This window comes from Vicugna pacos, unplaced genomic scaffold (genome assembly GCF_048564905.1).
Source record: "Vicugna pacos unplaced genomic scaffold, VicPac4 scaffold_106, whole genome shotgun sequence".
In the NCBI taxonomy this organism is placed as follows: domain Eukaryota; kingdom Metazoa; phylum Chordata; class Mammalia; order Artiodactyla; family Camelidae; genus Vicugna; species Vicugna pacos.
In genome coordinates this window covers 1,490,165-1,517,810 of record NW_027328786.1, presented here as the reverse complement: position 1 = coordinate 1,517,810, position 27,646 = coordinate 1,490,165, and the positions used below count along the sequence as shown (strand labels likewise).

General features: G+C 42.7%; 1 protein-coding gene across 1 annotated transcript in view; it reads left to right on the top strand.

The window, feature by feature from the left end:
• The window catches only part of LOC140694875 (uncharacterized), a 109,146-nt gene that overhangs the window by 59,066 nt on the left and 22,434 nt on the right, over positions 1-27,646 (top strand). The window contains exon 4 of the mRNA XM_072957897.1: positions 25,706-25,839. Coding sequence (XP_072813998.1) covers positions 25,706-25,839 — 134 coding nt within the window. The remainder of the gene's footprint in view (positions 1-25,705; positions 25,840-27,646) is intronic.

Genomic DNA, 27,646 nt, shown 5'->3' with positions numbered 1-27,646 from the left:
AACATCCGTAATTCAGATATATTCTTGTAAGGCAAGGATTTTTTTTAATTGAAGTATAGTCAAGTTTACAATGTTGTGTCAATTGCAAGGTGTTTTTTGACTTTTGAATTAAAAAATAATTTTTCAGGAGGGTAATTACGTGTATTTATTTGTTTCATTTTTTAAAATGTGTTACTGGGTTTTGAACCCAGGACCTCGTTCATGGTAAAAATGTGCTGTACCACTGAACTGTATCCTCTTCCCCTAGGCAAGTTTTCTTATCCATTATTATGAAGCTTAGGGGATCAAATAATTTGGATACAAATCCAGATCTTTTAATCCTACTGTGGTCCTTTTCTTTATATTCTGCTGAAGGGGTTTGGGGAAAGCATTTTCTTTGTTCATTTTTTATTCAGCATTTTTGAGCAGTGACTTTGCATCAGGGCCTTGCTAGGTGCTTGGAAATAGAAAATAAGAAATGACCCTTCTCTGCAGAGGCAGGAAGCCTAGACCAAAAGCTGGGTAATGTGATCGAGCTACAGTAGCCATATGCAGACTCTGAGGACAAACTGTACCCTTGGATTTGCTTTGGCTTCCCTTGACTTCTGGCTGGTACACACCAGGTCACAGCAACCCAGATGGGCCCATAGCACACAGCAGATTATGTACCTCGATCTCCTCACCCCTCTCGGCAGGGCCAGCAACATGAGCATCCCTGACTATGTGCAGTGTGCTGAGGACCACCAGACTCGTCCCGTTGTGGTCCAACCAATGGAGATCATCTCAGAGGAGAATTTCTTTTGCATCTATCAGCTACTCACCTCGGTGTGCCATATCAGCCCATGCGGCTCCCAGTGGACATTCTGTATCCACTACAGGCACCACTATGTGCCCGAGAATGGGTGGAGCGTCTTCCAGACACCCCGCAAAGTCGTGGGCCTTGTCACCATTACCAACTGTCTCTCTGCCAAGGCCTTGGAGAAGCTGCACGTGCAGAGGGGCTGTATGGCACCGCGCTTAATGACTCTCAGCTCTTTGTCTTTGTGCTGCATGGGGAGGTAGCCGAGCAGCCGTTCACCGACGTGTCCTTCAATCTACGAGGACTGCAGGATGGTGGAGAAGAGGATCGAGGACTTCACTGAGTCACTCTTCATCTTGCTCAAGTCCAAGTGGCTGGATGGTGGCCACAAGAATTTTGGGGCAAGATTCCCCTCCTCTGCATCCTGTTTGAGAAGGAGGACTTCATGGGACTGGACACAGACAGCAGGTAAGTTTACCTGGAGGCCAGCCCACCCTGGCTTTGTGCCGGATTGCTTCCCTACATCCAGAAAGGGATCAGCAAGGAAGAAGTCTGTCTTGTAGCCAAGGGGGGAGGGAGGTGCAGCCCGCTGGTTTACAGACATTTCAAAGTGAATCCGCCTTTGTTTCAGAGAGATCCTTTTAGGGTTAGTGTGGACACTTACTCCCGCTTTACAGCCAGGACCATGGTGGGAACCCTGGAGTTGCTGTCCAATAAATTAGCCAAAGCCACTGATGCTAGGAGCACTGGGGAGGAGGCTGGACTGAGCTGAGATATGCTGTAGGTCAAATGCACATCAGACGCTGAGGCTTGTCTAGCAAATGTATATTAACTATCTCTTTACTTCCTACATTGATTACATGTCAAAATGATAGTATTTTACATACAGTTGATTAAGTAAGATCTGTTCTTAAAATCAGTTTCTAGTATTTGTTTTTTGTTTGTTGGTTTGTTTTTTTGTTTACTATTTTATACGTGGCAACTGGGAAACTTTCTTTACATGGCTCTCATTTCATTTCTTTTGGGCAGCCTGTCCTGGGACAGTCTCATTCCTTTGCTTTTGGATGAGATGCTTAACCCCGAGAGGCGGAACGGGGCACTGGTTGAGCTGGGGCTGGAGCCGGTGTCTACTGCCTCTCAGGCCCAGCACCTGTTCGGCTCAGGCCCTCTCTTCTTGCCCGACAGCCACCATGCCAAGTTAGGACATCAGAAACACCGCCAGGGACTCCCGAATGAACTCCTTATGCAGGGAAAGGCGTATCACGGTGTATGGGACAGAGCAGGGAAATGTTCATTCTCAGTTTGTCCCTGTGATTAAGTCAAAGTCCCCACTTTGCCTCGGAAGTACAGACGAGCTCTTTTGGGCTGCCTACCCCCCCACCTTCTGCTCTGTTTCCCGGTGTATCTATCGTGCTGTCCCTCGGGCAGAAGAGGGTGAGATGTCTTTGCCGAGAAGTGGTCCCCCTTTGCTGGGGAGAGTAAGGGATGCTGTGTCCCCCCGTCCTATGGCCTCTGTCCTTGTGTCTGGAGAGGGCTCATGGTGGTCCCACAGGTGACGGTCCGAGAACCTGGCACATGCTGCTGGGCCTGCCGTGAAGGCAGTGCTCTGTGATTCTTGAACTTACCTAAGATCAGATCCTACTTTCTGGTTGTTGGTAAGTTGGAGGAGAAGATGCTAGAGAATTGATAAAAAGAATATCTAGACCAGCCCTGTGGGTGAGAAGAGAAGTGGACCCGAGTCCCACCTGCGAGAGCCCACCTAGCGGTCTCTGGATGAATTTTCTGTTCCTCCCAGATATACCTGTATGGCTTAAGGAAGGGGAGAGGCTTGACGTGGCCATGATCTGTGCTTGTCCTCACAGGGCCCTGTGATCTACATGCCCGCACTCCCCTTCTGCTTCTTGGGGATGTGCTGGTATGTTTAGGAGCCTGGGCACTGCTGAGGGCATAGCTCCCAGCACCGTGCTACACCGAGTCTGGCTCTGTTCACCTCACCTGTCAACACCTGCTGAGGCCCCAGGCATTAGTCAAGGTAGGTGCATCGGTGCAACGTAAGCAGGGACCACCTTCTCCCCCTGGACAGACTGGTGAGTGAGCAGTTGAAGCCTTGAGCCCTGCCCCAGCCCCCACGCCAGTGCCTCCTCTTTTGTCATAGGAGTCACTGGTGACATTTTTACTCAACAAATGCTTGTCTCTGAATCTGCAGAGCCACCAAAGAATGCCAGCTTGTTTTTGTCTTTTGAAGTCTGCCCTTGGGACTTGGCGGAGTAGCCGAATGTGTACTTAGCCCACAGTGTTTGACACTGTCACCATTGATTACCCAGAACCTCATGTACCAGGCATGGCTCCCGGCATCAAAATACAGCAGCGCATTAAATCTCCTTCCTTGTGGGTCTGTCTGTCCTGGTACCATAAGAGCTCAGCCAGCTTCTGAACATCAGTGAGATAACGCGGCCAGTGAGCTCAGGTCAAGCACATTCTCCTCCAGTCACTTTTACCACATTGTTGCTTTTAGTATTCCACAGTCATTAGTTTTTTAAACAATGCTTTGGTGAAGGAGCAGAGCCTAATTCTCTCCTGCTACTCTTGGTGGAAGTGAGTAAAACGGTCCAGAATGAAATGCGACCACAATTTGTAGCTCAAAATCTGCCTAGACGCTTGTAGGTGGAATTTGGTTTAGGGGCGCTGACCACGTTGGGGTCGTCCGGCAGCACCGCTCCCCTCAGGCCCCTGCTTTCCCTGGAGCAAGAGGTGAGGGTGGGTTTCACCATCCCCGCGTCCCTGGCCTCACACACTCACGTAAATTCTTGTACATGCTGTCAAAATCATTTTTGTTCTTGTGTGTTTCTAATTTTCTCGTCTTCATCTTTTCCTTTTTCTTTATTCCTTTTTCACTTGTACTGCCCAGTGAGCATGTTGTTGCATCTGAAAATGTGGTCTGTGCACATCCTGCATTGGAAATAGCCAGATTGCCATCCGTGCTGTCTCAATCATTTTAAAAAGCAAAAACTTAACAGCTGTCTTGATCCATGTATTATCCTCGTCATTTTGTATTTTCTTAATTTTTGGAATATTTACTTTGTTTGCACATTACCCACTGGTTTTTGATACCTGTTAAACTCCTTGCTTTGAGGAACCTGTTTGGTCCTCTTTTTATTTGGTGACAAATGCGCCCTTATTAAATTTGTTTCATTGTTTTGAAGAAGTAAGATGCGAATTGATTTAGGCGGCTGCTGAGGAATTCTTTTCATGGAGTATTTAAACTTGTAAAGTCAAATTCTGTGGCAACTTGCACGATTCCTGCTTTTATACAAACGTGCTCGGCACGAGGTTCCTGGCTGTCGCTGTGTGACGTGCGTGACGGCGCTTCCTGGCCGGTGGTCACTGGTGAGGAAGTGGCCGGCTCGGGGGTGAGCATCTGCAGGGGACGCTGTTGGAGGAAGCAGTCACCGTTTGGTTCTTTAATTTTTTTTTTTTTGCATTCAACTTCCCCGTGCCATTTACTTTACTTTGCCTTCATAAAGGGGCCGAATTGGGTCTAAAATCCATGCCACTATTTTGTTCCCTTTACGAGGCTGGTTTTTCTGAGTATCAGGACAACATGGCCTTCTCCTAACTAGCTGGCTCACCTGGATCTGTTGGACACAGGGACAGCTAAAAGGGCCATAGCTTCCTCTCTGCTTCAGCCAGTGGGCATTCAGAGCTGGGTCTGTGGTTTGCCTCAGCAGCCGTGCAGACCTTCCTACCCAGGGATTTACTTTTAACCCATGTTGGTAGTAAAGAGTTGAATCCGTTTCTGTTGCAGCTGACGTTCACCACTGATGGCCGTGTCATTAGTTTATGGTAGTCAGTCTCCAACACCCCAGACAACCATGAAGGAAGATGATTTGGCCGACCTAGGACCTTGGATTCTCACCCTCACCATGGTTCATCTCACCCGGTGGAAGGGTGTGGCCACCACCATCATGCTGACCATGAGGTCTTGTTTCTCCTTTCATGCTCTGGTCCAAATGTGGACACTTCATTTTTCACTGAATTTGTCTCACTTGAGACAGGCCAGAATATCTGAATGAGTCCATCACATTCTGGGTGGGGAACAGAACAGAAGTAAGTGTCGCAAGTAGATGGAGTCTAGGCTGTCCGGGTTGGCAATTGCAGGCTGGGATCTGTGATGGCCGGGCTGTACCCTGGACACAGGCCTTTCCCGTGGCTCCCATGAGCCCAGGAGTTGGAGTGAGAACAGCCTTGCCTGGGTTCCCACATCCTCATCTGCTCACTTTCAAGTGTGTCTGCTAATTAGGAGCTCCCCCAGACCTCGGGCCCTTCAAAGCTCAGACCATGGGAGAACCTTGAGTCCCTTCTCCTGGGCCTCCTGTGTGAGAATCCAGTGCCTTCTGAGGTGGCCAGTGGCAGGAGATGCCTCCCCCGCCGGGGAGCACCCTACGGAGGACTGTTATTCAGTGCACCATGCTGTGAGCTTGTGGGGTTCCGACCATGGTCCCTGCAGAACCACACTTGAGATGGACTTATTGTCATAAATAACAGGACTGATTGCAGGGCAGGGCCGGGGGGAGGGAAGAGTGGAAATTGAATGTGACCTCAGACAACTAGGTGGGTGCTGGGGCTGTTACTAAAATGGGGAGTCTGGGAGATACCTGCCAGGAATCGAATTCCAGAGTAAATGGTGGACATGAGGCATTTTTAAGATGCCATTTTTCATCCAAGTTAGGACTTCAAAGAGGCACTCGGTTCGATGAGCCTGGGGCTCAAGTGAAGGAGCCGGACTAGAGATACACGTTGGGAGTCGTCATTCTTAGCTGGTGTTCACAGCCTTGCATGTGAATTAGATCTTCTCGAGGGCTGCAGACTGAGGCTGAGGGGGGGCAGGGCTGTGCCTGGGTTGGAGGAAAGCCCAGACCATGCAGCTTTGGTTTGTCAGTTAGCTGCATTTGCCATTTTCAGAGCAATGTTATTTATCCTTAAGGGGCCAGGGGGTGGGCAGGGCCAACCAGGAAGAAATCTGCAGGGAGGGTCGTGGCCACATGTGCGTCTTGGGAAGGTGAAGAGGCTGCAGGGTCTGGGAGGGTAGAATCCTCAGAAGCTGAAGTTGGAGTGGGGAGTGGGGAGAATGTAGTCACAGTCACCTGTGAGGGAGGGAGGGAGGCCTAGGGAGTTCCCACCTTACCGGACTCTCTTTCCCATGAACAGAAGGCAGTCAGACAGAGGATCTGAGGTGAGAAGGGATGGGCAAAGGGAGGGGAGCCAACCTGGAGAATGGTGCTTGGAAAGTTCTGGAGTAGTCTCCCTGAAAAATAGAGTTAAATATACCCAGACTCTTAAGAACATTGTTAGTGACTTGGGAGGAGGCAGTTGTTTTTCTGGCCTCCTAAGGGTAAGGCATGTATCCAGGGATACACAGAAGATACGGGCAGTCTGTCCCGGGGGCTTGATCGTTACCGGGGGAACAGTGCAAGTTTAAAGGGGGAGAAGGGCAGCGGAGGGAAACTAGCCAGGCCCCGTGTCAGGTACCAGTCGGCCGCCCTACTTGCGTGTTGCATTCACATCCATGCCTCCCAGGTGGGCAGTGGCAGCCCCCTTTTGCAGATTGGGAAGCCTTCTCAGAGGGGTTAAGGAATTGGTCTGTTTAGCGGCTAGTAAATGCTGTAGCAGGATTCAAGCAGGGCCTTGTCAGACTTCAAGGTCATGTTCTCTCTACTGTTTCCAGTACTTCCCTGTTATACCTGGAATGGTGAAGTGGGTCAGTTTTGGAGCCTTTCAGAGAAAGTATGATTTAAGTGCCTCAGGACTGTTTCACAAAGCTCAGCGTTCTTTGATGATTCTGAAGCACGCAGTGCTTTTCGCCCCACAGAGATAACGTCTAACTCCTTTGAAGATGACGTGGTTGCAAATGATGTACAGGTGCAAAACCAGACTCTGCAGCTTCTGAACGGAAACTCTCCAGTTCTCCCTTGGTCAGCTTTCTTCCGCGGGATGTAACTGTGCTGCAGCGTAAACCTGAGCTTTCCGTATGGAGTGAGTGTTTAATATCCAAAGTTAGCATAAAACGGTCAGATGAAGAAAACCGACATTGACAATTTATTTTTGGGTTCCATTAGTCAAGATATACTATCAATTAATGACCCATATAGCAAATGAAATTCAGTATAGGACATTGCAATTCTTGCTTTCTATTTAGAGTTCTCTTACAGAATAAGGTTGCCTGCTTTGGAACATCAGCTTCACCACCACGGCACCTATCAGTGTGTTGGTGTGATTGCATTTACAGAGTGAATCTAATCTGGGCTTCCTAAGCCCCAAACACTCCTGTGCAAAATCACGGGCTGTAGCCATCTGTTAGTCACGCAAATACTTCTAAAATTATATGATTCCAGAAAAGAAAGAAGAGAGAGAGAGAGAGATTGCCTTTATCAAAGTTCCTTTCAGTTCTAACTGCAAACTGTTGTTGAGCAGCTCTTGTTTCCTTTGGATATGAATATATACATTTCTTTGCATGTAACCTAGGTTTTGGACTAGAACACCAAGTTCTTGCTGTCCCCAAGCCACAAAAATAGTAGCCAAATTGGACCCGTGTGAAATAGTTTATACTTTTTTCTGAGAAAGTATCCTTGAATTTGGGACTTGGGCTGTGATTTTTGCTTTTTGATTCCCCCACCCGTCTTGTAATCTCTCACTCCTTCCCACGTGGCCCCCAAGGGTTCGTGGTCTTATTAGGAGCAGGCACCCAGTTGGTCTCCATATATTGCCGCTATAGATAGAGCCCAGACAAGACTTAAGGACATTATCAGAGAGGACTTCCTGGAAGAAATGGGCTCTAAATTCAGTTGTGAGGACAGAGTAAGGGTCAGCCAGGAGAAGGAGTCAAGAATGTGGCTCAGGTCGCAGGTGCAGCCCGGGCAGAGGCCTGGAGGCTTTTGGCGTGGGGACCAGGGGAGAGTGCCCTGTGCAGTCCAGGGTGGACGGAGCCCCTGCTCGGGAGGACACTGGAGACAATCCGTGGTGTAGGGCTTTGGAAGAAGTTGAGTTTTACTAGAACTGACACAGTAGGCAGTGAAGGGTGTCAACAGAAAGTGACCCTCAGGAAAGGTACTTCAGGTTTTGCTTCTGATATTCTACAGACAGAAGGATCGGGATGGGCGAGAGCAGGTATGTCTGTCCCTTTGAGATCCAACCCGTCATTCATTTATTCATAACACGTGCACTTCTGTGAGTATAGGGGAGAGAGGGTGTAGCCACGATAATAAGCAAAATGTATTTGCTTCTTGAGAGCTTAGCATTGTCAGAAGTTGACTTAGCCTAGAAAGCTCTAGGAAGAGAGGAACAAATTGTGGAGGTTGGAGGGAGGGAAGGCTTCCTTGGGAAACAGTCAAAATGAGCCTGGAGGCAAGTGAGAGGTAGGAGCATGTCAGGGGACCCCTGAGGTCACTGGGAACCTGTGTACTGAGGTGAGGCTGGGCAAGCAGGGTCTGGGGTGGGGCTAGAACTCTAACAGGGAGCCTCTGAAGCATTCGAAGTGGGGTTGATGTAATCAAATTTGTGATTTGGGAAGGCTGCCGTGGCTCTGTGTGTGTAGCGGGGATGAGGGGGTGGGTGCCACCAACTGGGGGATCATAAGAATACCATTCACAGGCTGGAATATGGGCATCGGGGCTACTTGGGGACGGCAGGGGCAGTGTGGATCCCGGCTTTCTTTATGGGGGGCTTGTTAGCGGGGCCGCCCTTGAGGCACCTTGTGGCTGTAAGAAAACTGATGGAGGCTGCCAGGTGGACTTTCGTCTTCTCTCTTTCCCTTCCTTGTTTGATGATCTTAGCTCAGCCAACATTTGGAACAAAAGAGATAATTTCCAGGGTTGCCCAGGACTTTGTTGAGCTCGTTCGAGTGAGATCTGATTGGATTTAGGTTTGTGTTCAGATCTGGATGTTCACTTAGCTAGAAACGTCTTGTCATTTCGATTTCCATAGGGGTTTTTATTCTTGATAAAGATTGCTTTCTTGGTGAGAGGAAATTTAAAACAGCTGTTGTCGTTTTCAAAAAATCCTCTTTTAAGAATTTTAATATTCAAAAGAATACGAATATATAAAATATTTAAGGAAGTCTTTGGTGTGGTTTCTTTGCTTTCTGAGCTAATGTGAAGTTAGAGCCTTTGCATTACTTAATAGCACATCCTTGTCAGTATTTAAAGAGCTGTTAGTGAGCGCCCCAGGTCCCACCTCTCAAGGGATCGTTAAAGTTTGCTCTGAAATAGTGAGGTCATAAAGGTCTTGTTTTCAGAAATCAAACGGTTTATAATACACAGCATAACTCCATTTATAAAATAATAATAAGTTCAAAACTAAGAAAGTGGAGGATAAATGATTTTTTTAAAGCCTAAACATAAATTTTCTTGTGCTAATGTTGCAAGTGGAAATTTTGAAAAGAAATATCCTACTGCAATATCATCTATTTGGAATACATATATGAGTTTCACGTTTGAAAAGTATCTGCGCAGTGGTTTTCGAAGTCAGGAGCATTCCTGCTCAGATACTGGCAGTGATGGTTGCTGGTTTTCAATGGAAGAGCCTAAATTTGCCTTCTTAGCTTTTTGGTTTTTTTATAGAGAGAGGGTTGAGTAGTGCTTTGCCAGCATGATTTTGGGGCAATTTGAGGGCAGATGTCGTGTGCCAGCAGTGAGAAATTTCCATGCATTTTATTTTCTGGACATCACCAGGGCACATGTGGGGTTTGTGCCTGCAGGCTGGAATGCTGCAGGACTCCCTGATCATTCACCTTTATGTCCTGGAGCTGCTCCGGTCAGTGAATGATTTTCTGTGGCTTGGAGATAATGTGGTCTGATGGAGATTATCAGATGTGCAGTTAAAATGCTATTACTTGAAATAAGAGTAACCTAGAAACATTTCTCTAACAATACAGGATGAGGGAGGAGGATTGGCTGAGCTGCTTGCAGTGGGGAGTCTTAGTTGACTCCCTCACCGTGACTCCTGCCAATATCCACCCCAGCCCTGCACGGTAGTCCTGCCGAAGCAAGCAAGCACTTTGCTCAGAAACAGACTGAATTTCCTTGTGCCTCTCTTTGTTGGATTTTTTTGAAAGCACATTTTGCCCTTTGCTTCAATGCCATCCATGCTAGTCACCTCTTACACTCATTTTTCTGGCCTCGTCCATAAATAGCTGCTGAATGGATGAACAGAATGTAGTATCTCCATATAGTGGAACATTATTCACACGTAAGAGTGAATAAAAAAGACAAAAAAGAAGAGGAAAATGAAAAATGCCACCTGTTTTGGGAAGTCCACTTTGACTGTTCAACCCACACTTTTCCCTTTGAAACCCAATCACTTATGCTCCACTCTACTCTTTTTGATAGTACTTACCACCTTCTAATAATCTTTAAATTTTTCAAAAAAAAAAAAAAGAAAGAGATGCGGATACCACTTCAAAATGTACAAGACTTGAAAACAGCATGTTAATTGAAAGGAAGCAGACACAAATGGCCACATATTGTTGATTTCAGTGATATGAAAAGCCCAGAATAGGCACATGCAGAGGCAGAGAGCAGGTGATGGTTGGAAGGAGCTGGTTGGAGGGGGATTAGGGAGTGACTGCTAGTGACAGGGGGATTCTTTTGGGGTGATGAAGTGTTCTGGAAATAGAAGGTGATGAGGGCTGCACAACCGTGAGTGTGCAGAAGACTGCTGAGCACTGTCTCTGGGAGTGCCTGTTGTCGGGGCATCTTTATTTTTTTCTCATCCTGCAATGTGAAGAACCATCTTCTGCTCTGGCCATTCTACTCCTGTGAGTGGTGCGGGTCAGAGACTTTGTAGAGTCATGTTTCTTTTTTCCCCCTGGCTGAGTGTAGGAAAAAAAGATTTAAGCCTGAGAAAGTGCTCCATCTGCAGAAATGTCTTTTAGATTTGCATGGTGTAAAACTCTTGAGATCTTTTAATCATTGAGGCCAGTCTGTGGGGGGAAATACCCTGTGAAGCCTGGGTGAGCCGGGGAAGAGCTGCGCTTCTCTCCCAGACACGGGTGGGGATTGCACCCCCGTTCAGGCAGTGAAGGGCCCAGACCCGTGAGCAGACTTGACAATCGTGAATATTTACGTGTATCCGCTGCTTCATCTTGGATATTAATTTCAAGCTGAGTCAGTTTGTGGCGGCAGCCTCATCCTACATCAGGAATTTATAGTATCTGCTCTTTGAGGTGAAGACCTGACAGACTTGATTATTTAACAGTCTGCCTTGAATTGATATCTCAGATTCCTTTGTCAAAAGCAAACAGCAGAAATACAGAATTCCTTTAATGCCAATGTGACCTGGAACGAGTTTAGTCTCTGTGCCTCAGTGGCCTTACCTGTGAGTGGGAAAGATGATAACAGTGCTTCCCTCAGAGGAGCTGGTGAGGGGAGAGTCAGAAGCACAAATGGAGGACTTACAAAAGATGCTCTTGAATGACCGAATTTAGTGCTCTCAGCCTGGTGAGGCCTGAGGGGCAGAGATGTCAGAACAGAGCAGTCCTAGCCGGAGCTCGATCCGTGATGGAAGCTGTTATGATCAGTATCACCACTGTGCGTTATCAGGTAATTTTAAGACTTGGTAATATGAATTCTTGAATAATGTTAAAGGACTAGACATCTCAGATCCAGTTTACATAGTCCTCAAGATTTCTTCTGGAAATGGATGGTTTCTTCCCCATCTTAAATCTGAGATGAGTCTCTAAAAAATTCTGTATTCCTCCATCTTTTTGCTTTAATTTTCCATTTCCTAAAATACCATGTTTTTAAATGGAGTTAATGGGGACTGAACTGAGTGCCTCATGCATGTTAAGCACTTACTCTCCCAAATGAGGTATAATCTCCTCCGTGATTTTTGTTAAAATTTGCTTTCTTAGTTTACAGAGGTAAGAGGCCTCTAATTCTTTTTCTGGAGACTTGTCCATGAACCTGTAAATCTATAATTAATGGAAAAAATTTGGTTTATTAAAAAATCATTAGAATATTCTGCAATTCATCCAAAAAGAAATGCTCATTGACTTAAAATGTTTCTCCTTTAAGGGGATTTCTCCTGTTTGGTCTAGCTTAATTTGTTAACAGCCATCCTCATCATCATAATGACCAAACTCACTGTGAGTGGACACCTACCTAATTCTAAAATGCTTTCCTCATGTTTTAATTCATAGCAGGTGTTTGATTGTAGGTATCAGTGTCTCCTTTTTGCAGCTGAGGGATTGAGAGATGGAGCAGCTTGTCCCAAATTACACGCAGCAGGCTGTGGCTAGCTCGGTGCTGGAACCCAGGCTGCACAGAATGCATTCTTAATTGCTCCTCTTATCAGCCTCCCGTTAAGTGGTTACCCGAACACCTGTGACTCCATAAACGGCCGAGTTTAGTGATCTCGGACTGATGAGGCCTTGAAAGGAGAGACACCATTGAGAAGTTGAGACCGAGTGGCAGAAATTAAAATTGTTCATTTTCACAAATTTTTAATTCTCAGGTAATTACATAAAAAGTTATTTTTTTTATTTTAGTGCTCTGTAAGCACTAAAAACAAAACATTAAAAATAATTATAGTGCAAAAGAGAAGTGAGCTCTTAAAGTCCAACCACTGCTAATGATGTTGCTTGTTTTTCTCTTGTGGCCCTTTTTGACAGAAATACTTACAAAGACTGAATTGGTTTTATGTAGTTTTAATATGGAAGAAAAGATTGTCAGTGAATATTGTAAGAAAAGTCTTTACTCTTTTCTTTCCTGTTGATGAATATGTACGTTATTTTCATGGCTTAAGTACATTTCCTCATTTGTGAAATTTGAGTAATATCGTTTAATTTGTCTGACTGTGAGAGGTAGATGCCTTGTATACAAAGAACCCAAGAGGTGCTTAATAAAAGTGTGCTGTCACAATGACAGATATTTTAGAAGGATCAACTCTGAATACTAAAGAGTGTCACTTATTTCTGATACATATTCAATATGTATTTGTATGATATATTTGAATATGGTTTAAAGTAACAAGGATTCATTTTTTTTTTGGTGTAGTATGAAGTTTTAATGAAATCTGTATCATTCTAGTGAGACAGGGACTAGTTAAATTGCCTTAATCAGATGACCTTGAAGATTATTTACACAGAATATGTATTGTTACAAATCAGAATTTATGTTGCCGTGTAACCATCCACTCAGACATTTAAATTCGTGGGATTCTGACCAGATCCGTTAAGTTTAGTAAAATCCATATTGATCATTTTCAGGGAATAAGCTCCTCTCTTTTGTGATTAAAGAAAATTTTGATTTTTTTCTACATTCTTAACAGGTTTAAAATATCAAAACATTGATTTGACATGTCACTTTTTTAATAGAGAGAATAAAGCTCATGCTGTTTTATTATGTAAATAAATGTTTTTGTATGGCAACAAAATTTTATGATATCCTGGCTCTTTTAGTATTTTGCAAGATACTTAGATAACCTACTGTTGGAAAAATACAAAAGTGAATTTTATGAATATAGGCCTAATACAGATCTGTTGGTTTTTGCTACAGTGCAAGACATGAGGCATAGGAGAGCTTTGCTGCTGATTGCCAGGAGGACAGATCCCATGTCTCAGTTTCCCCTCCTGTAAAATGAAGTGGCTGAACTGGATTCTTTCCTCTTCTAAGATGAGTTTCCATGAGCCTATATCTTCTGTTTATATTCAGGAGTATTAGCAATATCAGATTAAATACTGAATATCCCTCCTTTCCCCCGAATCAAAGTGCAGCATGTGCTACATAAGTTTTTTTATCTGATTCTCGTTACTGATCCTACAGGCAATTTTTGTGTTGCATCTTTCCTGGTAACCTGGAAGGTCATTTTACCCATAGGTGGCACTGTTGCACCTACTTACAGTCTTAACTTTCCTGTTTGTAAAAGGAGGCTTAAACAACGTTATTTTATTTTGATTACTTTACTTAATGCTTCAGAATAGCCCAATGTCCATTATGTCTGTCTAACTGGAAAAGTTATTCTGCTTATATCTTAGATTTATTCTGTCATCTCACTGTGAACATTTCAGACTTGCTGTGCAAACAATAGCAAAATCGGGCTTTTCTTCTAGTGTTAGAAACCAGTGAGCCGGGATTTTATAAAACAGCTAGAAGCGGCATCTGGAGGACCTTAAAGGTGAAAAGTGTATTGAGTTCCCTGAGTTTTGATCCCGCCGCTGTGTGTTAATTGGTGGTAGGAGATTTGGTACATATACGAAGTGGTGTAGTTTTTGATATGGTTTGCCTGCACGCGCTGCCACTGAGCCACTTGAGCCTGAGTCAGTTCGTTTTGAGTTTTTCCCTCGTCTGTGAGATGGGGACATTTGTATCTGATTTGTAGAATTGTGAGAATTAGAAATTATGTGCAGTGTTTACCACAGTGTGTATGTCAAGAGGGCTCTTAAACTTTAGCTGCTGTTTTGTGTGAAGCCATCATTTGAGAGTCTTTGGCAATTACTAAGAAACAGGAAAATAAGAAGAGATGGTTTTATGATGAAAGATATTTGAGGACGTTCCATAATTCCTACACCCATAATTTAGCATCAGCAGAGTCAGAACTGTTACACAGTCGCCCTAAACCAACGTTAAGCCACAGAATTATTTGTTACTTCATATATTTTAGGGTTTAAGGAGATCCAATACTTATACATATGTTGTCTCCAGCAGCCTACTGAGAGATGACACAAAAGAGTAGACAGGCGATAAATGTCTTCTTTGTTACTGATGAAGCCACGTTCTTCATGAACTTCAAGGCTGTGGGAAAATGCGTGTCATGATACTGTGTCCCAGAAATACAGACTCACCCTGTCCCATGTAGCTCTGGGCCACAGCGAGCCTTCCCTTGAGAGGACCTGCCCTTTCATGCACAGGGCTTTCCTGACATGGAGCTGAGCATCCCAGGTGCTTCCCAATGGTGACCAACACTGGAGTGAAAGGAAGGGTTTCACATGCCCTGCTTGTCTCCCCGGACTCACACCTCACTCTGTTAGTGTAATGAGTGCTAGCTGTGGGCCAGGGGCCAGGGGTGTGAAGGGAGAAGCACCCTCCATGGCCCAGAGGAGTGGTTAGGAGACATCCACTCCCTCAGTTTAAACAGGTGGTTGGATGGAACATAAGGGTGCTCCCCAAGAGTGTGTAAAAGGAGAAATAAGGATTTTATTTGGGACTTAGGCTAGCCAGGAAACAGATAAGATGATTAGAGGGGAGACTTGTAAAACAATTTGATATTAAGTTGACATTTGTTGAACACCCAAAATGTGCTACATTCTTTTCTGAGCATTTTACAGAAATGAATCCTTCAATCTTCTCAACAAGCGAGTAAGGAAGGTTTGATTGTTATCCCAGTTTTACAGTGTGGAAATTGAGGCACACAGAGGGTAATTAAGTTGGCAAAATCACAGAACTAGTAATTGGCAGAGCTGGTATTTAAACCTTGGCTGTCTGGTTTTGAGGCTCCCAGAGATGGGCTTTGGGTGTTTAGCATTATCGACATCCCTGAATCTTTATACCTCTGTGCATCAGTCAGCCTAGAAAGGACAGGGAAAGGAGTGTTACACAGGAGCTCATAGTCATTTCTTGGCCGCTGTCCACGGAGAGTGCACCGTGATTGGCGTTAATTGACTTCTGGGCAGTAGATCTGTTCGTATAATAGAAATATAGTCCATTGAATTAATCTAGAAACCCTTCCTGCTCCGTTTCTGTCCCTGCTTGCCATGTGACTGCCTGCCCGTGATTGGGCCGTGGAGGAGAAAATGTACTCATGGTTGAACTCTGATATTTCAGTCTGGTTCATAGATTCACGTCTTCTGTTACATTAAAAATTTAAGTTTCTGGTTTTCTTGCATCAGTGTCTCATGAGCTTGGTTAATGTGAAACCAGTCCATGGGAGCCCAGGGATGATGACGGTATAATTTCTGAGCACGTTGAGGCACTTCTACCCGTGCAGAAGTGGCTGGAGGATGTCCAGCTTCCTCACTGATTTCCCCCAACAGCATGGTCCTCTCCCACCCCTGGATGTGAGGTTGGGAGCTCTCTGAGTAGGCCAGTCAGAGGCCGAGTCCACCAATCAGAAAATGATGAAGTACCTGGAAGTGGGTTTAATAGAAGACAAGGGCTTCCAGGTTGTCAGATGGGCTGTTCGAGTCCATTTGGTGAAAAGCTGTCCACTGTCTGTGGTTGAGCTACTTCTTTGCTGTTGAAAAGTCTGGAGTAGATGAAGGGATTTTAAAAAGCAGAAAGGAATGATTTCAGGTGGTACGTCCACACCGGTGAGAAGTGATGAATGACCGCCTTTGTGAGTCATAGACAGTCTTACAAACTTCATAAACCAGCTTTAAAAGCTCTTCCATCTGAGTGCACTTCATATGGGGTCCAGATCATCACTGGTCGCACTGTGAGGGCAAGTAACTGATAATGGCAGAAAGGACACGGAGGCATCAAAAAGGTCTCAGTCACTTTCCCTGTTTAAAGGATGCAGCACAGTGTAATATATTTTAGCTGGTTTTTCACTGAAAAGTTTTTAGTGTTTTCTGGGACTCCCCAGTGCCCCAAGGTTCCATGCAGCTGGGTGTCCCCTCAGTGCAGCTCTGTCAGCGCTTGCCCTGGGCTGACGCGGTGTCACGGGGAGCAGGACAGTCAGCGTCCCCGGCTCCTCCGAGCTCCGTCTCCTCATACGCAGAGCGGGTTTCTCATCCGTGTCTACTTAGTAGGGTTGCTGAGAATCACACGTGATGCTTCAGGTGTGACTTTTGGTTGTCTCTGTGATTGGTATATAGTTAATATTTGATAGAAACACTTGTTTTTTTAGTATAATTGTAGCACCTAGATTGCAGTGGTTTTTAGTCTGCATTTTTTATAACTTTATTCTTATTTTTAAATATGCACTTATTTTTATTTATTTTTTTTGGAGGTACTGGGGACTGAAGCCAGGACATTGTGCATGCTAAGCAGGTGCTCTACAACTGAGTAATACACACCCTCCTTTTCTGCACTTGAAGGTAAATATTGCTATACACAAAATAGCTCTTAAACACCATCATGGGACCTAGTCACTGTATAGACAATTGAACACGTATACTATTTCAATAGGAATAAATGTTTTTGAGACATACATTTCTGAATCTGTTAATGTGCTTAAAAACGATCATAGGTAGTGATAAACACGAATCTTTGATCCAGTACTTCTTAGAGACTGTTTTGCCATCAAGGGAAATTACATTCTACAGAGAAGGCTAATTGGGTCTCTTTGATATTTAGATGGTTTAGCAGATGATGAAGGCTTTCAAAAGCTGACAGTTTTGTATTTTAAAGTAACTACAAAGTTACCTTCTACAAGTTGTAAGTACTAAGCTTGTGAAGTGCCCAGTAATCCAGGGGGTATGTGTCTGTGTCTGTGTCTGTGTCTGTGTGAACGTTGGTGTGTGTGATTTCAGGAAGGTAGAAAGAAATTCCATATAGACTTCTGATACCTTTCTCCTCCATTTCAAGGTGTTGGCATATATTTACACTAATAAATTGATATTCAGTTGTCATTTGGCATATTGGGAATAAGACTTTCTCATACTTGTTTCAGAAGGATTAGGGAGCATGAGCTTAGGAAATGGGAGGAGATAGAGGCAGGGAGGTTCTTTAAACTTTGTGCAGAATTAGAAACAGTAACTTTTCTCTTTTCTTCTAAAGCAAACTGGCACTGAATTGTAACATACTATTACTCAGAATTGCTTTTCTGATCAGATACATGTACCTCAGATTTTTAAATGCAACATGAATGATGAAATGTGTTTTAGCAGTTATTTTTAAAAGTAGTCTCTTTTCAAGTAAAAGGCTATAGCCTGTTCTTTCTTCTAGCGGTACAAGAAATTCTCATTGTTCTGTTGCAATGATCTATGTGCTTACTTTCTTTTTTTTTTTCTTTAAGTGCTTTTTTCATTGTGGTTTGAATGAATGTTTAAAATTTCTGGATTTTGATCTTTAGAACATGCTGATTTCTCAGAATTGTTAAAAACCTGATTGTTCACTGCTCCTTGTTTGGTGGGGCACCCTATTGATTTCTGTTGTCTGTTAAAGAGTGAAATTCTTCCTCTAGCCTGCAGATCATTAAGTGAATGGTTTGCAGTGTGCCTTTAAAATTATTTGTATGCATTGAGCATGTTTGTCCAGTGAATTTTAAATTGACTCATTGTAATGACTTTGATTTGATTCTGTGTCTTTTCCTCCTCTCCACAAGAATTTGAATTCTCTGTTGCATTTTGTATACGTGTTCTTAACAGGGGAAGAAATTTTGCATTTTTTACAGAGGTGGGTTTTCCTATCCCCTCTGAATGCCTTCTAAAATTGATACAATAAAAATCAGTTATTGCAGTGCATAATTATTTCATAAATTATTTTTTGGCATAATCAGAAACAATGACCAAGAATGATAATAAAAAATACGAAAACCTTCCTTCCTTTGAAGAATAGAAATCAGGTAGTCAGGCTCCCTCATGCTTTGTGCCTGACACACTTACTCTCATGTCATTGTGTATCATGATTCGGAGATGGTATTGTTTCAGGTTTATAGATTTTTGTTTTAACATTTGTGTTGAATTCTTTCTCCAGGCTGATGTTTCCTGTTGGGTTTGTGGAAAGAGTAGAAGGGAAAAAAATACTTTGTTTTGTTTTCAGGAGGCCTGAGTTGATGGGAAAAGAGTTGAGGGTGGGCTGAGGAAAAGAGTGACACTCCCTCTCCTCCTGGTTGAAATTGATAAACAAAGAAATCAATTAAGTATATCGATATTTGACCAAAAGAAGTTAGCGAGCCCAAACTGGCTAGAAATGCACAATGGGAATTACTGAATTCAGCTTCAGAATGAGGTGCTTTACCAAGTAGAAGCAGCTTAGACCAATCAGAAAATCAGTAATATGATGAGATATAAATGGAATATTATATCTTTTATTGCTGAAACTTTTCTACGTTAAGTTGTGTAGAGCTAAAATTAAGTTTCAATCACCAGGAGTTAAGAGAGTGAGTGGTACTGTAGGATCGTTATTCACGGATGTGTCTAGACCCTGATAGAGTGGCTGAAGATGGCAGGAAAAGACCCACATCCCGGATTTTCATCCTAGGGTGTCCTCCATAATGGTTCCATGTGGAAGCAGATGATTGGGTTAACAAATTGTAACACACCCCAGTCGCCTCTGAATTTTAAGAAGAAAAAATATGCTTTGATACTGCTTTACAAGCAAGTTCCTGTGCATCCTCACTCCAGACTCCTTGCCTTAAAAAGCAGAGACAATGCTTTGCTTGTGTAGTTGAGGTTTTAGATAGCACTCTGCTGGTTGTAAAGCAAGGACTGAGACCCTCAGCTATAAACGCTGGGCTTGTGTGTTGTTAGATAATGTATTATCCCCAAAACAAGGACCTGGCTGGTCTGGTGGTCTGCTTTTTAATGAACATATCTAAAAATGTATCTTGTTCCCCTCACCCCATGACTTCCCTAAAGATACACTAATCCTTTGTACTCATTGTGTATTCTACAATCTCTGCCTCATCCTGTCTTTCCCGAATTTCCTCCTTACTATCTCACAACTGTTAACGAAGTTTTCCTTTGATTATACCCTATAAATATGGGAGCATTTGAGAGGCTCATGGAGATGGCTCCCTAATCCCTCTCGATTTCTTGACTTTTTCCACAGAGTCTTGAATAATCATTCCTTGTCGGTAAGACTTCTTCCAGCCAGAACCCACAGTTCCAGGTGAGAAGGATGCAGGCTTTATCTCTCCTACCGGAGGCAGAGACAGAAGAGAATTGAGATATGCTCCCCCGTGATCCCTTCCTGCCCCAGGTCTACTGCAGTTCACCTGCAGCCTTCTGGCCTCTGCTCAGAGGGCCTCTGTCCCAGGACTGACCTCAGCGTTTTCTTCCCTTGTCAATATTTCCTGTGCCTTTCAGAACTTGGTCTCTTCTCTGCAATTCAAACCTGGCAGATGTGATGGTGGTCAGCGTGCTGGTGGGCAGTCCTTTGGGGACCCCCAGGAGCCATGCTGATTCTCCTTAGTCTCTCAATCGGGGTTACAGAACAGTCGAGCACCGAAGGAAGCCCATTCTCGAGATGTCAACAGAGCATTTCATCACTTTCATTTTATTTTTCAATTTTTGGTGGAGAAATTATTTGTAGTGAACTGTTCCAGATATTTGCCGCCTGCTTTCCTCATCACCATTCCTTGTTGTCTCTGGTGCTAGTTTTATAAACCAGGTTTCTTCTCTGGTCATTTCTGGCAGCTGGGCTTGCCGAATCCTTGATCTGTATTTGAAACAGAATGCTTCCTCGTGATGTCAAGGTGATTTTCCTATTTCTGAATATTTCGTGTACACTCAGCAACTGTTTCAAGTGAAATGCTCTTGTCCAATTTTGGTTAACTCACATTTGCTGATCTCCTGCTTTCATGCTGAGAGCAGTTTCTTTTTCCTCTAATAAAAGTTAGCAATTTGCATTTACTATGGAAGATATTGGCCCAAGGTCCTTTAGTTCTTAAGAGTTTTAATACAATTCACCCATTAAAATGTACATCAGTTTTTACTCTATGCCCAGAATTGTGCATCCCATTCAATCTTAGAATATTTTCATCCCCCCAACAGGAAGCCCTGTATGCATAAACAGACATTCCCATCTTCCCCATCCTCCCCCAGCCCCAAGGAGCCACTTTTCTCTCTGTGGATTTGCCTGTGCTGGACATTTCATGTAAATCGAGTCACTTCATATAAGTGGAAACGTCTATTGTGACTGACTTCTTTCACACTGAGTAACGTTTTCAATATTTGCTCATGTTGTGGCCTTAGTCACTATTCTATGCTATGCTATTGCTGAATAACATTCCACTCTATGGCTGGGCCCCACTGTTTACCCATTCATCAGGTGATACGCATTTGGGTTGTTTCTGTTTTTGGCTGTGATGAGTAATGTCGCCGTGAACACTCATGTGGTATTATTTATGTGGATATTTGTTTTCAGTTCTCTTACGTGTGTGCCCAGAGAGCAGAATTGCTGGGTAAGTCAGAAACGAAATGTTCAACTCTCTGAGGCCCTGCCAGGCTGTTTTCCAAAGTGGCCACGCTGTGTTACATCCTCACCAGCAAGGGCTGCGTGCTCCGCTTCCTCTGTGTCCTCTTTAGTGCTTGTTACGCTTTTTTTTTATTATACCCTATTGTAGTGAGTGTGAAGCGGTTTCTCCTAGTGGTTTTGACTTGATTTCCCTTACAGCTAATGCTATTGAACATCATTACATTGTGCTTTATGGACATTTGTATATTTTCCTTGAAAAATACCTTTTCAGATACTTTATTAACCTTTTAATTGAGTTGCCTTTTTATTGTTGAGTTGTAGGGTTTTTTTTTTCTTCATTTTGAGATACAAATTTCTTACCAGATAAGTGATTTGAAAAAATTTTCTCCTCTGTGTTGTTGTTTCACTTTCTGGATGGTGCCCTTTGAAGCAAAGTTTTAAATTTTGATGAACTGCAATTTGTCTCTGTTTTCTTTGTTTCTTGTGCTTTTGGGGTATTATTTAAACTCTGAGGTATTTTATTTAAGCTTTTATATATAAAATAACTTAATTCTTAGGACCGTTATAGGAGATGGGTGCAGTTGTTGTCCCCAGTCTATGGATAGGAGACTGAGATGCAGAAAATTTCACTGAAATATCAGTGTCACATCTACCTAGTGCTGTGGGATTTCAGACCCTCATGTTTGTCCCCAGCATTTGTGATCTTCACCACCATGCTCCACTACTGCCTGGAATCGTTAATGAAAATGACTTTCATTTTTTGATTTCTTGTTAGTTTGTTTTCTCATTGGGGACCTCATCTCCTTATTTTCCTTTCGGATATCAGTGTAGATTTATTTTAGGTCTCATGTAGGCAGAAGCATTGCTATCAGTTAACTTCTTTATTACTCACTCTCCAGTGATGATTGTTGCTAGTTGACCTAACCAAGTCATGCTTAAGTCTTTCCTGCTCATGACACTAAAAACAGTCATGACTTATAGAATGCTCAAAGAAAGTACTTGATTGATTTTATTTTGCTACCCAATCAAACCAATCAAGTAAAAACCCCAGTGTTGACACAGACTATAAGCCCTCCAGAATAGGATCACTGTCTTCCTTCTGTTTCATTTATTTGGTCACAGTGTCTGGATAGTGACTTGCTGTCCAGCAGTTTTGTGAGGATATGGTGCTCGTGAATCATTGTAAGCACAGAATTTTGACAACAGACTGTGTTGTTCATTTCACAAGGGAAAAGATAATATAGAAATACTGCTCAGATCTATTTTAAAATTAAGCTTGGAATTTTGAGAAGAATTCAAGAAACCATACAAAGCTCTTTTTCACTAATTTTAGATCTATCTTAGACACATATGGTTACATAGCAGAGTAAGTTATCAAGTACATTTGACAATAGGAGTGTAATATTGATTATTTGTTTTAGTTGAAATATTCTACCTGGGATAAAGTAATCAGTGCCCATAAATGAACAAATATGTTTGTATTTCTATGCAACATGGGAGCAGAGTTCATGTTTCTATATAATATGTATGACTGTGTGTTTTAATCTGTCTGTCAGTGTTTTTATAGTTTTTCAGCAATGTTGTAACTTCAGAATTCTTCTAACATATTCACTCCCGATACTACTGCAGTTTGTACTGTGTATCCTATCTTATGCATGGGATTCCACTGTCCCCTCAGTGAGGAATTTCCTCTCCTATTGAGCTAGTAGCAGAGTTAAAGGAACAGTGATTTCAAGGCCTTTGCTCTCCACGTGTTCGCAGTTTCCTGTCAATCACGATTTTCTCTTTCTTGTGTTTTCATTGTGCAATTAGAATTTTTGAAAATAATTATTAATATGTTTCACCAGTCTCCCTAGAAGTTTGATGTGTTTGTGCTTTTCAGTTTTCAATTTATGAAAATTGTAAATGCAGACTTGTTTTTAAGTAGTCCTTTTTCACTAGATATTTGTTTACCTCTTTATAGTTAAAACAATTTTCCCCAATGAATGAATCGGTGTGCATGTTTTAAAAGATACTTTAGTTTTTATTTTTCTTATTCTAACAGGTATATTCGTTGTACAGAATTTAGAAAATAAGGATAAACACAATAATACCTTAAAAATGGCCTCTAATCTCACTTGTAGATACAGTTGTAATGTTTGAAATTGAGAATTACAAGTCCTCTCACTTTGTTCTACTCTTTCAGGTACGTTTTGGTTACTGATACCCTCGAATTCCCATATGAATTGTAGCAGAAGCTAGTCAGTTATTGCTGAGGAGCCCGCTGGGATTGTGATCAAGACCACGTTGTATGTGTGCTTCACTCTGGGGAGCACTGCCATCCCAAGAATATTGTCATGTGATCCAGGAATTTGCGTGGTTTGTCTTTCCAGGTATTTAGGTCTTCTTTAATTTATTTCAGCAATGTGTATGGTTTACATAGTATTATTTTACTTTAATTTTTGCATTTATACTGAGGACAATTGTGCAAGGTACCAAGATTAGAATTGTACTATAGCCCCGCAACTTGCTGCCACCATGGACGCTGTGGTCTCTCTTTGCCCTTTGTAAAATCTCGCACAAAATAGGACCTAAGTAACTCTCTCTCTTGAAAGAATGATTATATGATTGCTGGATGATGCTTGAGAGTCCTTGTGATGATGTCTTTTTCCCAGACTTTCCCCTTTTCTTAAATATGCCCTTTCTCTTCCTTTCCTCCAGCCTGGGTTTCAGCCTGCCTGTGGCATTGATTTTCCTTGTCTGTGGACTCTTCTTTTCACTAGTTCATGATAATGTTACATGTCGGCTGTGGAAACTTGCTAGATGTCAAGAAAGAGCAAATCCATTGCATGCTAGTATTTTTAGAGTGTGTTATTGAATTATCAATTGAAATTAAATCAGGCTGACCCATTGAGCCATCCCCTGAGCTCTTTTTGCCTTCCTACAGGTGATACTGCTCTCGTTGCTGCATGTGCCCTCCCCCCAGACTTAGTTTTGGAGTTGAGTAAATCACCATCACTGGAGCCCTCTCTTTAAAAGATGAAGAGAACATTTGCTCCTTCTCCCTGCTTGGGGACTTGGATGAGATGAGGTAACAGATAAAGAATGAAGCCCCACCTCATTCTGACCACTGCTCTTTCCGTTCATTTCTCCAGGGGAAGAGTACAATTCAAAAATATAAAGATTGTGAGCTAATGAAATATACAAGACAACCGATCATTTATTAAATACACTTTCATGCCAGAAACAAATGTATTATACACACAAAAAGCACATAAATTACGGTAGTACTGTGGTTACAAACGTGGGTCCGAGTTCGAGTCCTGCTCTGGAGTGACAAGTCCTGTGAAATGGAGAACTTGTAGGTCGGCTTAGCCTCTCCCGGACTTTTTTCTTTCCTGCAGAGACAGGGCTCGCTAGTCATCCCTCCCCCGTAGAGGTGCTGTGGGTTGTAAACGACGCGCGTGGGCAGGCCAAGCACAGCTGCTCGTTCCTCATAAGTGCAGGATAGCACAGCTTTTGCGGTTACGGCTTTATGATCGCACCGTGTAGACCCTCAGTGCTCCGAAGGGATGTCTTGCGGATTGGAGATGGGATTCTCACTTCTGTAAATACCCAAAGATTGTGTTATTGAGCCTTGCTGATATAAATCTATTCTTTAGAAAGTACATAATGTAGATATATTTTTCAAACATGCATGCTTTTTTTCTTTTATTATTTATACTTCTACCCTCTCATCACGTGGTGTGACTTTTGATGGAATCCAGGAAACAGTCCTAAGCCACCTGCCTCTTCACACTTCTTCGTGATGGTTTTCTTCCTTGACTAGAAGAGGGTTTTGCATAGGAAATTTTGTTTGCTCCCCTTCTCTTGGAGTCTTCCTGTTTGTCTGCCCATCTCTCACCTGTCCATCTGTCCATTTCTCTACCCACTCATTCTTCTGACTTGTTCCAAGAAGCACTTCAGGCAGCTTACAGAAGAACAGATACCAAATAAACAGGTGAGAAAATGGGGCCAAGTTCACAAATTGAGGCTCGGAGTTGAGCCTGTGTGAGAGTTGCAGGCGTGAAACACACGCCTCTGCCTTGTGACTTATAAGATAGACAGCATCAATGTGCCTGAGGCTCCCAGCACACACAGGGAAGCAGGGTTTGTGGGAGATGCTCACTGGCTGTGAAATAAATAAGTGGCTTAGGAGAAGCCCAGCCTTTCCAAATACTAAGACTTAGGAGAATATTTTGAGTGTCTTCCAAAATCTGAGTATTGCATCTTTTCTTTTTCAGAGTTTTATGTATAGTTGGTTAACATTCTATACCTGGAAATTTCTCCAAAACTGCTGCCCACGTGAGTCCCATGACTCGGGAATGGGGTGGTTCTGCTCATTGACGGGTGTTGGCCAGAAACGGAAAATGACAGCCTCAAAGGAGCCTGGGATTTGTCAGTTATGTTTTGTCAGTGCTGTAGATTTCAGAAAATGCTTTTACCGTTTCTCTCCATTTGAGGAAGCAGCGTGCTCTCTTCCCAGCATCAGGAGTTCAGGGTCTCGGGATGGTGGGGGCTGACTGCACTGCCGTAAAGACAGCTGAGCTAGTCACTGCATGTGTGGTGCTTTCACGTAGTGCATTTCATGTTTTTTAAAAGGTTTCAACAGGTAGTTAATTAACTGAGTTAATTAACATTTAATAAATATGAGGCTTTTTTGAAAAGACAGTTATAGGCAGAATATAAGTTGTGAACACTTTAAAAATGGCTTCATTACTGAAATTTCAGTAAGGAAGATTCAGTTTATCTTATTTACGCCTCTCTTTAAAAGTAACAAAGAAACAAGACAGAAAAGCAGAGGATTACTTCTGTTCTTCCTCTCGGCTTGCAGGTGCCCTCACCTCCAGTGGCATCCATCCAGACACCAGCACTGACACTGGCCATGCTCAGAAATGCCTCAGCCCTGAAGACACAACTGACAAATGGAAGGGAGCCGCGTCCTGTTACAGCGGGTGCTCTCACTTTGTGGGTCCTTATGTAACTGCGTGGTGTTATTCAGGATCGCCCTTTCTACACTGTGTGACGGTGCTGCGGTGTCTCCTAGTTATTTGTTTCTGTAACTACTCATGTATTTTTTCCAATGTGTGGTACTAGACATCTAAAAATGCATTTTTCAGATGAAAAATAATGTGTATTTAATATAAAAGTCTGAAAAAAGAGTCAAAAGTGTCTATCCTGGTCCCAGTACTCAAAGATAATAATTAACACTTTAACATCTATTTTCTGTTCTTTTCATCAGTGTGTATCAGCTCTGTCATAAAAACCAGCGAGCACTGTGTGCCTGTTTACTGTGTGGAGACCTCCATTTTCCATTCGGCTTATTACACATTTTTCTACAATATTCTATCTCCCCTGACATGATTTTTAATGACCAGTATAGCATTCTGTCTTGTGGAGTCCTCGTCCATTTTACTTTGTACTTAAGTAAACTTTTAAATTCCAAGTATACTTAATTGAAATTCTGAAAAGAGAACTGTGGTGGTACCGAAAGTCCCCTACTTCCCTTCCCCTTTTTTCCTGAGAGTAAAAGCTGCTGACAATGTGGAGTATATATTTCATGACCTTTATGCCTTTGTCATATATATATACACATACATACACGTATATGAGAAATCTATGTATATGTGTGTGTATATATGCTTTATTGAAAAATAAGGCCATACTATATGTTTTCTGTAGCTCGGTTTATTCACTAACGTATATATCATAGACCTCCTCCCACTCCAGACTCACCCGGTCCTTTCAGATAGAGTAAAGGGGTCTCCTGATGTGCAGGTTTGTTCTCTTGTGTAACGACACCTTTCGTGGGAGAGTACTGTGGACAAGGCCTTGGACCATGCTGAAACGCTGCAACTTTAGTGCCCACAGCTCTCCGTGATTTACCGCATCATTGTCTTGATGGTGAACACTTAAGTTTTCTCCATTTTCCACTGTCAGAAAGGGTGATTGACTGGCATCCTTCTTGTACAAACATTCCTGTGATCTTGTATGAGTATTCCTTTAGCTAAGGTTTCTGGAAATTTAGTCCTTGGATGTGACAACTTCATACATCACAGGATGCTTTCAAGTGAATCTTGAAATTCCTTCTCCTGTGGGGAATGAAAAGATGTAGAATAACTTATGTAACCAATTCTCTATTGCTGGATATGATTTCACTTCAGCATTTCTTTCCACCATTGTAAACAGTGCTGTGCAAATGTTCTGATGAGTACATCTTTTTGAACTGATTTTTTCTAAATGTAACGATTCCTAAAAGTGGAGTTCAGCCTGTGTGCACACACGTTTTTCAGAGTTTACATATCCATTGACATGTCATCCTCCAAAAGATCGCTCACAGTTTGTTGTCTCAAAGATGGACACTAGCTATAATATCTTTTAAACATATTTGCCAATATGAGGAGCAAAATGATTTTCATTATTTTAGTTTGCACTTGATGACCAGTGTGGTTTTGAGCATTTTTCACTCATTAGCCATCTGACTTTTAAAAAGTGAATGATCCCTTTTGTCCTTTGCAAACATTTAAGTGGGGGAGCTTCTTGCTGCTTTGTGACAGCTCAATGTGTATTATGAACATTAACCCCTTGTCTTCATCAACATGTATCAGAGAGCTTTTACTTGTCATTTCTTGCCTTTCATTTTGTTCAGTAGGTTCATTATTGTTGTGGCCCAAAATAATCTTAAGATAGTAAATGTCTTCTTTTTGGGTTTTATTCTTGGAAATGCTTTCTTATAATGGTATAAATTTCTTCTGTAGGTTTTTTTAATCTCTAA